General features: G+C 38.8%; 1 protein-coding gene across 3 annotated transcripts in view; it reads left to right on the top strand.

The window, feature by feature from the left end:
• The window catches only part of GOLPH3L (golgi phosphoprotein 3 like), a gene marked incomplete at both ends in the record, with an annotated part of 40886 nt that extends 29087 nt beyond the window's left edge, over positions 1-11799 (top strand). For 2 of the 3 annotated variants that reach the window (XM_079697998.1, XM_079697999.1), the window contains one exon: positions 11142-11799. In XM_079697998.1, coding sequence (XP_079554124.1) covers positions 11142-11569 — 428 coding nt within the window. The remainder of the gene's footprint in view (positions 1-11141) is intronic. The other variant, XM_079698000.1, reaches the window with a different exon arrangement.
• Positions 11800-12497: the final 698 nt, after the last annotated feature.

Raw genomic sequence — 12497 nt, 5'->3', positions numbered from 1 at the left:
TGCGGCTCGCAGGCTCCTTAATTGTGGCAGGCAGGCTTCTTAGTTGCAGCCCAAGGGCTCCTTAGTTGCAACATGTAACTCTTAGTTGTGGCATGCATGTGGGATCTAGTTCCCTGAGCAGGGATTGAACCCAGGCCCCCTGCGTTGGGAGCACAGAGTCTTCACCACTGTACCACCAGGGAAGTCCCTCTGTCTGACTTACTTCACTTAGCATAATGCCCTCAAGGTCCATCCAGGTTGTCATGAATGGCAAGGTTTCCTGTTTTTTATGGTTGAATAATATTCTGTTGTATGTATATGTGTGCATATATGTATGTGTGTGGTGTGTGTATATACATATACCACATTTTCTTTATCCATTCATCCATAATTGGTATTTAAGTTGCTTCCATGTCTTGGCTATTATAAATAATGCTGCAGTGAACATGGGCTGCATATATCTTTTCAATTCTACTCAGAAGTAGAATTACTAGATTATATGGTAGTTGTAATTTTAAGTTTTTGAGAAACCTCTATACTGTTTTCTTTTTTTTTTAATTAAAACATTTTTTTAATTTTATTTATTTTTTTGGCTACATTGGGTCTTTTTTTTTTTTTTTTTGAGGTATGTGGGCCTCTCACTGTTGTGGCCTCTCCCATTGCGGAGCACAGGCTCCGGATGCGCAGGCTCAGCAGCCATGGCTCACAGGCCCAGCCGCTCCGCGGCATGTGGGATCTTCCCAGACCGGGGCACGAACCCGTGTCCCCTGCATTGGCAGGCGGACTCTCAACCACTGCGCCACCAGGGAAGCCCTACATTGGGTCTTCATTGCTGCACGTGGGCTTTCTCTAGTTGCAGTGAGTGGGGGCTACTTTTCGTTGCAGTGCGTGGACTTCTCATTGCAGTGGCTTCTCTTGTTGCGGAGCACGGGCTCTAGGTGCGCGGGCTTCAGTGGTTGTGGCATGTGGGCTCAGTAATTGTGGCTCACGGCCTGTAAAGCACAGGCTCAGTAGTTGTGGCACACGGGCTTAGGTGCTCCGCGGCATGTGGGATCTTCCCAGACCAGGGATTAAACCATGTCCCCTGCATTGGCAGATGGATTGTCAACCACTGCACCACCAGGGAAGTCCTATACTGTTTTCTGTAGTGACTGGGCCAATTTACATTTTCACTAACAGTGCACAAGGATTCCCTTTTCTCTATATCCTCACCAACAGTTGTTATTTTTGGTCTTTTTAATATTAGCCATCTTAACGAATGTGGAGTGATATTACACTATGGTTTTGATTTGCATTTCCTTGATGATTAGTGATGTTGAGCACATTTTCATGTGTCTTTTAACCATTTGTATGTCTTCTTTAGAAATATGTCTATTCAGATCCTCAGCCCATTTGATTTTCTGTTACATTCCTGGGATAAATTTTACTTGATCAAGGTGAATAATCATTTTATGCTGTTGGATTCAATTTGCTAATATTTTATTAAGAATTTTGCATCTATATTCATAGGACTTATTGGTCTGTAACTTTCTTTTCTTGTGATGTATTTTTTTAAATTTATTAATTTATTATTTATTTTTGGCTGCATTGGGTCTTTGTTGCTGCGCGCGGGCTTTCTCTAGTTACGTCGAGTGGGGGCTACTCTTCGTTGCGATTCACAGGCTTCTCACTGTGGTGCTTCTCGTTGTGGAGCACAGGCTCTAGGCGCACAGGCTTCAGTAGTTGTGGTACACGGACTCAGTAGTTGTGGCTCACGAGCTGGGCTTAGTTGCTCCGTGGCACATGGGATCTTCCCGGACCAGGGCTCAAACCCATGTCCCCTGCATTGACAGGCAGATTCTTAACCACTGTACCACCAGTGAAGTCCTCTTGTGATGTCTTTATCTGGCTTTAGTATCAGGATAATCCTTGCCTCACAGAATGAATTAGGAGGTGTTCCCTCTTCAGTTTTTTGGAAGACTTTGAGAAGGATTTGTGTTAATTCTTGTTTAAATGTTAGGTAGAATTCACTGATGAAGCCGTCTGGTCCCGGACTTTTCTTTTTGGGGAGGTTTTTGATTACTGATTTCATTTTTTTTTTTTCGGTACACGGGCCTCTTACTGTTGTGGCCTCTCCTGTTGCGGAGCACAGGTTCCAGACATGCAGGCTCAGCGGCCATGGCTCACAGGCCTAGCTGCTCTGCAGCATGTGGGATCTTCCCGGACCGGGGCACGAACCCGTGTCCCCTGCATCGGCAGGCGGACTCTCAACCACTGCGCCACCAGGGAAGCCCTGATTTCATCTTTTTACTTGCTATAAATCTGTTGAAATTTTCTATTTCTTCATCAGTCAGTTTAGATAATTTGAGTGTTTCAGGGAATTTGTCCATTTCTTCTAGGTTATGTAATTTGTTGGCTTACCATTATTCTTAGTATTCTCTTATAATCCTTTTTTTAATCTCTGCAAGGTCAGTTGTAATGTCCCCACTTTAATTTCTCATTTTAGTTGTTTGTAGCTTTTCTCTTTTTCTTTGGCAGTCTACCTAAAGGTTTGTGAATTTTGTTGATCTTTTCAAAAAACCAACTCTTTGTTTCTTTGGTCTTCTTTGTTGTTTTTCTGATCTCTCTTTTTGTTCATCTCTTCTCTAATCTTTATTTCATTCCTTCTGTTACCTTTGGGTTTACTTTGCTCTTCTTTTTCTAGTCCATTAAAGTGTAAAGTTAAGTGATTGATTTGAGACTTACTTTTTTTTTTTTTTTTGCGGTACGTGGGCCTCTCACTGTTGTGGCCTCTCCCGTTGCGGAGCACAGGCTCCGGACGCGCAGGCTCAGCCGCCATGGCTCACGGGCCCAGCCGCTCCGCGGCATGTGGGATCCTCCCGGCCCAGAGCACGAACCCGTGTCCCCTGCATCGGCAGGTGGACTCTCAACCACTGCGCCACCAGGGAAGCCCGAGACTTACTTTTTTAATTTAGGCATTTACAGCTATAAGTTTCCCTCTGAGCACTGCTTTCACTATATCCCATACATTTTAGTGCATTGTATTTTCCTCCATTTCTAAGTATTTTCTAATTTCCCTTGTAATTTCTTCTTTGACCCATTGGTTGTTTAAACTTGTTTAATTTACACATATAGGCAAATTTTCATTTTCCTTCTTTTACTGATCTCTAATTTCATCCCATTGTGGTCAGAGAACACACTTTGTATGTATCTTTTGAAATCTATTGAGATTTATTTTATAGCCTGACAAGTGGTCTGTCCTGGAGAATGTGCCTTGTACACTTGAGAAGAATGTGTACTCTGCTGTTAGGTGGAGTGTTCTGTATATGTCTGTTAGGCTTAGTGAGTTTATTATGTTGTTGAATCTTCTATTTTTAAATTATTTTCAGTCTACTTGATCTAAGCCTCATTGAAAGTGGGGTGTTATAAAACTGTCTACTTCTGACTGTTCTGCCCATTTTGCTTCATATATTTTGAGTCTGTTCTTAGGAGTATAAATATTTATAGTTGTTATATCTTCTTGTTGTACTGAAACTTTTATTAAAATATAATGTCTTTCTCGGTCTCTCTTACCTTATATGATTTTAAATCTATTTTGTCCAAAATTAGTATAGCCACCCTGCTGTCTTTTGGTTACTATTTGAGTGGAATATCTTTTTTCATCCATTCACTTTCAGCCTATCTGTGTCCTTTGATCTAAAGTGAATCTCTCACAGACAGCATATAATTGGATCATGTTTTTTAACCCATTCTGCCAATTTTTTTCTTATTATTAAATAGTTTAATCCATTTACATTTAAAGTAATTACTGATAAGGAGACAGTCAATTCTGCCATTTTGCTATTTGTTTTCTTTTTTTAATTAATTTATTTTTTAATTTATTTTATTTTTGGCTGCATTTGGTCTTCATTGCTGCACACAGGCTTTCTTTAGTTGTGGCGAGCGGGGGCTACTCTTCGTTGTGGCACGCGAGCTTCTCATTGCAGTGGCTTCTCTTGTGGAGCACGGGCTCTAGGCCCACGGGCTTCAGTAGTTGTGGCACACAGGCTCAGTAGTTGTGGCTTGCAGGCTCTAGAGTTCAGGCTCAGTAGTTGTGGCACCTGGGCTTAGTTGCTCCACGGCATGTGTGATCTTCCCGAACCAGGGCTTGAACCCGTGTCCCCTGCATTGGCCGGCTGATTCTTAACCACTGCGTCACCAGGGAAGCCCTGGCTATTTGTTTTCTAATACTATATAGTCTATAGATTTTTGTCTGTACTTCCCGCATTACTGTCTTGCTTTATGTTTGGTTGATTTTTTGTAGTGAAACATTTTGATTCCCCTCTCATTTTCTTTTGTGTATATTCTATAGACATTTTCTTTATTATACCATGGGGACTACATTTAACATCCTAAAGTTAATGACAACCTAATTTGAATTTATACCAACTTAACTTCAGTAACACAAAAACTGTTCCTATATAGCTTCATTTCACTCTGTCTGGTCTGATGTCACAGATTATACCTTTATAAATTGTGTGACCAATAATATAGATTAATAATTGTTTTTTAATGCATTTGTTTTTTAAAGTATATAGAAAATAAAAAATGGAGTTACGAAATAAAACTAGCTTTTATGGTTGTCCATGTATTTAGCCTTTATTGGATATCTTTATTTCTTCATACTGCTTCAAGTTACTTCTAGCTTCCCTTCATTTCAACCTGCAGCACTCCTTTTTAGCATTTCTTGCAGGGCAAGTCTAGTGGTAACAAACTTCCTCAGTTTTTGTTTATCTGGGAAAGTCTTAATTTCACTTTTGGAGGACACTTTTTCTGGATATAGGATTCTCAGGTGACAGATTTTTTTTCTTTCAGCTCTTTGAATATATCAGCCCGCTGTCTTCTAGCCTCCAAAGTTTCTGATGAGAAGTCTGGTGATAATCTTATTGAAGACACCTTGCGTGTGACAACTCACTTCTCTCTTCCTGCTTTCAAGATTCTTTATCTTTGTAAACTACATATACTGCTGGCTAGGGTGTGGAGAAAAAGGAACCCTCCTACACTGTTGGTAGGATTGCAAATTGGTGCAGCCACTATGGAGAACAGTATGGCGTTTCCTTAAAAACTAAAAATAGAGTTACCAAATAATCCATCAGTCACATTCCTGGGCATATATCTGAGAAAACTCTAATTCAAAAACATACATGCACCCCAGTGTTCATAGCAGCACTATTTACAATAGCAAAGACATGGAAGCAACCTAAATGTCCATCAACAGCTGATGAATGGATAAAGAAGATGTGGTATATATACATAATGGAACATTACTCAGCCATAAAAAAGAATGAAATAATGCCATCTGCATCAACATGGATGGACCTAGAGATTATCATATTAAGTGAAGTAACTCAGATAGAGAAAGGCAAATATCATATGATATCACTTATATGTAGAATCTAAAAAATATATACAAATGAACTATTTATAAAACAGAAATAGACTCAGACATAGAAAACAAACTTATGGTTACCAAAGTGGATAGCAGAGGCAGGGTGTGGGGGAGATAAATTAGGAGTTTGGGATTAACATATACACACCATTATATATAAAATAGATAAACAACAAGACCTACTGTATAGCACAGGGAACTATATTCAATATATCATAATAACCTATAATGGAAAAAAATCTTATAATAACCTATAATGGAAAAGAATCTGAAAAAAGAATATAGGTATATACATGTAACTGAATCACTGTGCTCTGTACCTGAAACTAACACAACATTGTAAATTAACTATACTTCAATTTAAAAAATGGTTAAGAAAAAGATTATTTATCTTTGGCTTTCAATAGTTTGATTATGATATGTCTCAGACGTTTTAGTCAACATTGAGCTCATTAAGCTTCTTAGTTCATAGATTCGTGTCGTTCATGAAATTTGGAAAGCTTTCAGCCATTCTTTTTTCAAATATTTTTTCTGCGCTTTTTTCTCTCTCTTCTCCTCTGGGATTCCTACAATGAAAATATTTGTGCATTTGGTGGTGTCTCAGAGGTCCCTTAGGGCTCCATTCACTTTTTTTACTGTTGTTCCCCAGACTTTATTACTTCAGTTGTCCTATCTTCAAATTTGCTAATCTTTCTTCTGCCTGCTTAAATCTGTTTTTGAACCCATATAGTGTATTCTTCATTTTAGTTATTGTATTTAATCTCCAGACTTTCTTTTTGGTTCCTTTTTATAATTTCTGTCTCTTTACTGGTATTCTAATTTTGTTCATACATCATTTTCCTGTCTTTGCCCATGTCTTCTTTTAGCTATTTGCTAAAGGAAGCATCGTAAAGGAACAACTCTAAGACAGTTGTTTTCAAGTCTTTGTCTAGTAAACTTGACACCTGGACTTCCTCAAGTGCAAATTATGTCATTTTCTTTTTTCTTTTTTTCCTTTCTCTTTCTCTATATGCCTTGTGATTTTTGTTGTTGTTGTTGAAAACTGGACATTTAATCTTATAATGTGGTAACTCTGGAAATCAGATTTTCCCCATCCCCCAGGCTTTGCTGTTTTTGTTTTTTCCTGAGGTTACACCTTTTCTTAAGCAAGCACAGTGGCTTTCTAAAATACCGTGTACATGTAGTTGTTTTTGAATGTAAAAAAAAAAAAAGCTGCTTTTTTAAATCCCCTGGAAGCTGCTTCAGCTGGTGGGAATTGGGACAATGGCAGCCTTTAGCTGCATGTCAGCCATCAGAAGCTGCAGTCCATAATCAGAACACTGTTCCTGATATTTCAGAGACAACGTCCTTATTGCCCACCCTGACTCAAGCAAGCTACACCAAAACAACAGATTGCTCTCCCCACAGCTGCCTATCATAGGGCTGGGGGCTGAGTAGTCACTACTGCACTGAAGGCTGAAATTGACTGATATTAACCACAATTTGCCAGCCTAGCCTTTCCCTGGAACCTACAAGTGTTCACAGAAACTCCAGAGTTCCAAAAATAGTTGTTTTGGATAGATTCTACTAGTATAATTATTGTCTAGGTGGAGAGATGAGTTTCTGGTGTTTGTTACTCTGCCATTGTCCCAGATGTAATATCTCAGTGATTAACATTTTAAAGACCCTTATTGGGCTTCCCTGGTGGCGCCATGGTTAAGAATCCACCTCCCAATGCAGGGGACACGGGTTTGAGCCCTGGTCTGGGAAGATCCCACATGCCACGGAGAAACTAAGCCCATGGGCCACAAGTACTGAGCCTGAGCTCTAGAGCCTGCCAGCCACAACTACTGAGCCCACGTGCTGCAACTACTTAAGCCCACACGCCTAGAGCCCGTGCTCCACAGCAAGAGAAGCCACTGCAATGAGAAGCCTGTGCACCGCAACAAAGAGTAGCCCCCTCTTGCCGCAACTAGAGGAAGCCTGTGCACAGCAACAAAGACCCAACTCAGCCATTAATTAATTAATTAATTAATTATTTTAAAAGACCCTTATCAACTATACCCAGTTTTTCTTTAGGGCCCACTTCAAATATTATTTTTGTGTCCCCACTTTCACCTCATTCTAGATTGTAAATTTCTTGAGGACAGAAATAGGGACTGTTTTTCAAAGTGGCTATCCTGTTTTACATTCCCACCACCAGTGTGTGAGAGTTTCAGTTCCTCCACATCCTCATCAATACTTGTTATTTTCTGTCTTTGTAATTTTATTTTAGCCATCCGAGTGAGTATATAGTGGTACGACATTGTGATTTTTATTTGCAATCCCCTAATGACTAATGATGTTGAGCATGTTTATATGTGCTTATTGGCCATTTGTGTATCTTCTTTGGAGAACTGTCTATTCAGATCCTTTGCCCATTTTTAAATTGGATTTGCTTTTTACTATTGAGTTGTACTGTTAAAATATGTTCTAAATACAAATCTTTTCAGATACATGATTTGCAAAATTTTTCTCCCATTTTGTGGGTTGTCTTTTCAGTTTCTTGATTGTGTCCTTTGAAGCATAAAAGTTTTTGATTTTGATACATTTCAACTAATCTTTTTTTCTTTTGTTGCTTGTAATTTTGTTATAATATCTAAGAAACCATTACCTAACCCAACATCATAAAAATTTATTCCCATATTTTCTTCTAGGAGTTATATAGCTTTAGCTCTTTCATTTGTGTCTATTATCCTTTTTGAGATTCATTGTTTTATATGATGTGAGGTAGGGCTCTAATGTCATTCTTTTGCATGAGGATATATATAGAGTTGTCCTACCGCTATTGTTAAAAAGACTGTTTCCCCATGAATTGTCATGGTACCATTGTCAGAAATCATTTGACCATAAATGTATGGGTTTATTTCTGGACTCTTCCACTGATCTATATGTCTGTCATTATGCCAGTACCACACTTCTCGATTGTTGTAGCTTTGTAGTAATTTTGAAATCAGGAAGTGTGAGTCTTCCAACTTTGTCCTTTTTCAGGATTATTTTGGCCATTCTGGGTCCTTTGCATTTCCATACGAATTTTGGGATCAGCTTGTCAATTTCTGCAATAAAGCAAGCTAGGATTTTGATAGCGATTGTGTTGAATCTGTAAATCAATTTGGGGAATAGTGATATCTTAATAATATTAAGTGTTCCAATACATGAACACGGGATAGCTTTTCATTTATTTAGATCTTCTTTAATTTCAACAATATTTTGTAATTTTCAGTATACATGTCTTGTACTTCTTTTGTTAAATTTATTCCTAAGTACATTCTTTTTGATGCTCTTGTAAATGTAGTTGTTTTCTTAATTTCTTTTCCAGGTTGTTCATTGCTAATATATAGAAATTAAGTTCATTTTTGAGTATCAATCTTGTATCCTGAAACCTTGCTGTACTTATTAGCTATAATACTTTTAAAGCAGATTTCTTAGATTTTTCTGTACACAAGATCATATCATCTGAAAATAAAAATAGTTTAACTTGTTCCTGTCTAATCTGGATGCCTTTTATTTCTTTGTCTTACCTAATTACCCTGGCTAGAACCATCCATACTAGGAGTGATGAGAATGACTTCCTTGTCTTATCCCTGATCTTAGAAGGACAACATTCAGTCTTTCCCCATTAAGTATTATGCTAGCTGTACATTTTTCACAAATTCCCTCTATCAAGTTGAGAAAGTTTCTGTCTATTCCTAGCTTGTGGAGTGTTTTTATCATGTAAGGGTGTTGGATTTTATCAAATGCTTTTTTGTGTGTCTATTGAGATGATCACTTCATTTTTGCTTTTTATTCTATTGACATGACATATTACTTGATTTTTATAAAGCAACCTTGCATTTCTGGTTTAAGTCCCCCCGATCATATTACATAGTTTAGGAGAGTTTTTTTTTCTTTTCTTTTCTTTCTTTCTTTATTTTTGGCTGCATTGGGTCTTCGTTGCTGCACGTGGGCTTTCTTTGGTTGTGGTGAGCAGGGGCTGCTCTACGTTGCAGTGTGCGGGCTTCTCTTTGATGCAGTGCGCGGACTTCTCATTGCGGTGGGTTCTCTTGTTGCAGAGCATAGGCTCTAGGTACGCAGGCTTCAGTAGTTGTGGCACGCGGGCTCAGTAGTTGTGGCACACGGGCTTAGTTGCTCCACAGCATGTGGGATCTTCCCAGACCAGGGCACGAACCTGTGTCCCCTGCATTGGCAGGCGGATTCTTAACCACTGTGCCACCAGGGAAGTCCCTTTTTTTTGTTTTTTGTTTGTTTTTTCCTTCAGCCTTGCCACACAGCTTTCAGGATCTTAGTTCCCTGACCAGGGATTGAACCCACACCCTTGGCAGTGAAAGCATAGAGTCCTAACCACTGGGCCACCAGGAAATTCCCTACATAGTGTTTATTATATGTTGCTAGATTTGTTTGCTAGTATTTTGTTGAGCATTTTTGTACCTATATTCATAAGGGATATTGGTGTATAGTTTTCTTGTGAAGTCTTTGTCTCCTTTTACTATCAGAGTAATACTTACTGTGTAGACTAAGGAAGTGTTCCCTCCTCTTCCTCTTCTTTTTTTTTTTTTTCGTGGTACGCGGGCCTCTCACTGTTGTGGCCTCTCCCGTTGCAGAGCACAGGCTCTGGACGCGCAGGCTCAGCCGCCATGGCTCACGGGCCCAGCCGCTCCGTGGCATGTGGGATCCTCCCGGACCGGGGCACGAACCTGCGTCCCCTGCATCGGCAGGCGGACCCCCACCACTGCGCCACCAGGGGAGCCCCCTCTTCTTCTTTTTTAAGCATTTGTGAAGGATTGTCATTAATTCTTCATTAATGTTTGGTAGAATTACCAGTAAAGCCATCTTGACCACACTTTTCTTTGTGGGAAGTTTTAAAGTTACTATTCAGTCTATTTACTTGTTATATATATATATTCAAATTCTCTCTTTCTTGTTGAGTTGGTTTAGGTAATTTGTGTATTTCAAAGAATTTGTCCATTCTTCTAGGTTGTCTAATTTGTTGGCATCCTGTTTTTCATAGTATTTCCTTATAATCCTTTTTATTTTTGTAAGGTCGGTAGTGATGTCTCCTCTTTCATTCCTAATTTTAGTAATTTTGAGTCTTCTCTCTTTTTTCCTTGGTCACTCTAGGTTTGTCCTTTTTTTTATCTTTTCATTGAGCCAAGTTTTGATTTTATTGATTTTCTCTGCTTCCTCTCTAATCTTTATTATTTCCTTTCTCCTGCTTGCTTTGGGTTTAGTATGATCTTCTTTTTCTAGTTTTTTAAGATAGAATGTTAGGTTATTGATTTGACATCTCCTTTTCTAATATAGCATTTGGATCATAAATTTCCCTCTTTGTACTGCTTTAAGCTGCATCCCATAAGTTTTGGTATATTGTGGGGTTTCTTTCATTCAACTCAAAAGTATTTTTAAAATTTTCCTTGTGATTTCTTCTTTGACTCATTGGTTATTTCAGATTGTGTTGTTTAATTTCCACATATTTTTTCATTTCCCAAATTTCCTTCTGTTATTAATTTCTAGTTTAATTCCATTGTGATTGGATAGCATACTTTGTATGTTTTCAGTCCTTTTAAATTTATTAAGGCTTGTTTTATGGCCTAGCATATGGTCTATCCCGGAGAATGTTTCATGTACACTTGAGAAGAATGTACATTCTACTGTTATAGGGTAGAATATTCTATAGATGTCTTCTTAGGTCTAGTTGGTTTATAATGTTGTTCAAGCCTTCTATTTATTTTTCCCATAGGTGAGACCTGGAACCCTTTCAAATTACAGTACCAGCTGAGAAATGTAAGAGAGAGAATTGCAAAGAACCTAGTAGAGAAGGGTATTCTAACCACTGAGAAGCAGAATTTCCTCCTATTTGACATGACTACTCACCCAGTGACCAATACAACAGAGAAGCAGCGACTAGTGAAAAAGCTTCAAGACAGTGTCCTAGAGCGGTGGGTAAATGACCCTCAGCGTATGGACAAGCGAACACTAGCACTACTGGTGCTAGCCCACTCCTCTGATGTGCTAGAGAATGTCTTCTCCTCTTTGACAGATGACAAGTATGATGTGGCAATGAATCGGGCCAAGGACCTAGTGGAACTGGACCCTGAGGTAGAGGGGACAAAGCACAGTGCCACAGAGATGATCTGGGCTGTGCTGGCAGCCTTCAATAAATCCTAAAGCCAGCAGGTGGGTTTCTCCTTTTCCCTTGCTGGCCAGTGACTGTCAGAGACACCATCAGCAAACTTTGTGTGATGAGATGTTTTCCATCATGTTTTTTCCTTCTCTTGAATCAATCTCGTTATTTGGGGAGAGCAACTTCAAGGCTCCTGTATAGACCTTGACTATTATAAGCAGACTTTATATTTCCCTATACTTCCACTCCAGAGGTGAATAAACTGGGTGAACCAACACCCACCCAATAAATAAACATTTTCTCTCATTTCTTGGTTTATTTCCATCTAGTGTGCTTTTGCATTAGCAGGAATATCTAAGTGAGATTTGGATTTCTCTAGCCACAGAATGTGAATGAGATGTAGAGCAAACCATTTATCATATTTTTAAATTTTTATTTTCCATTTTAAATATATGTTTTCAGTCTGTCTCTCAGGCTCTGCTAAGTAATGTAGCTTGTTGAAGTAACCATCTCTTTGAATAAGGGGCAATGGAAACAAAACTAATTTTTGGAGCATATGGTCTCTGGGATATAAATGCATGTCCCGCTAGTGGTTTTCTCATTTTTCCTTTTCTAACCTAATGAGAATATTCCAAATGTGATTACCTGGTTCTCACAGTCCTAGAGCCAGAAATATATTCTCTACTCTCTCTCAGCATTATCCTACTCCATCATTCATTAGAACAGAAGTCTAAATGAAAAAAATGTATCTCTCAACCACCTCCTTTAAGCAGTCAGCAATACAATTTGCAAAGGGAGGTGGCATCAGAATTTCCACTCTTTAGCACATGACTATCCTGATTCCTCCTGACTACTTTAAATGTCCCTACTCTGATTGAATTTAGGGAGTTATAAATTTCAATTGCATAAAGCAGCATCCTGAGTCCAGACGATATATCTAAACTCTAAATCTTCTTGTTCCCTATTTTGGCT

Source organism: Hyperoodon ampullatus (assembly GCF_949752795.1).
Source record: "Hyperoodon ampullatus genome assembly, chromosome: 2".
Taxonomy (NCBI): domain Eukaryota; kingdom Metazoa; phylum Chordata; class Mammalia; order Artiodactyla; family Ziphiidae; genus Hyperoodon; species Hyperoodon ampullatus.
The sequence above is the reverse complement of the archived record's forward strand: the minus strand, read 5'-3'. Positions and strand labels throughout refer to the sequence as shown.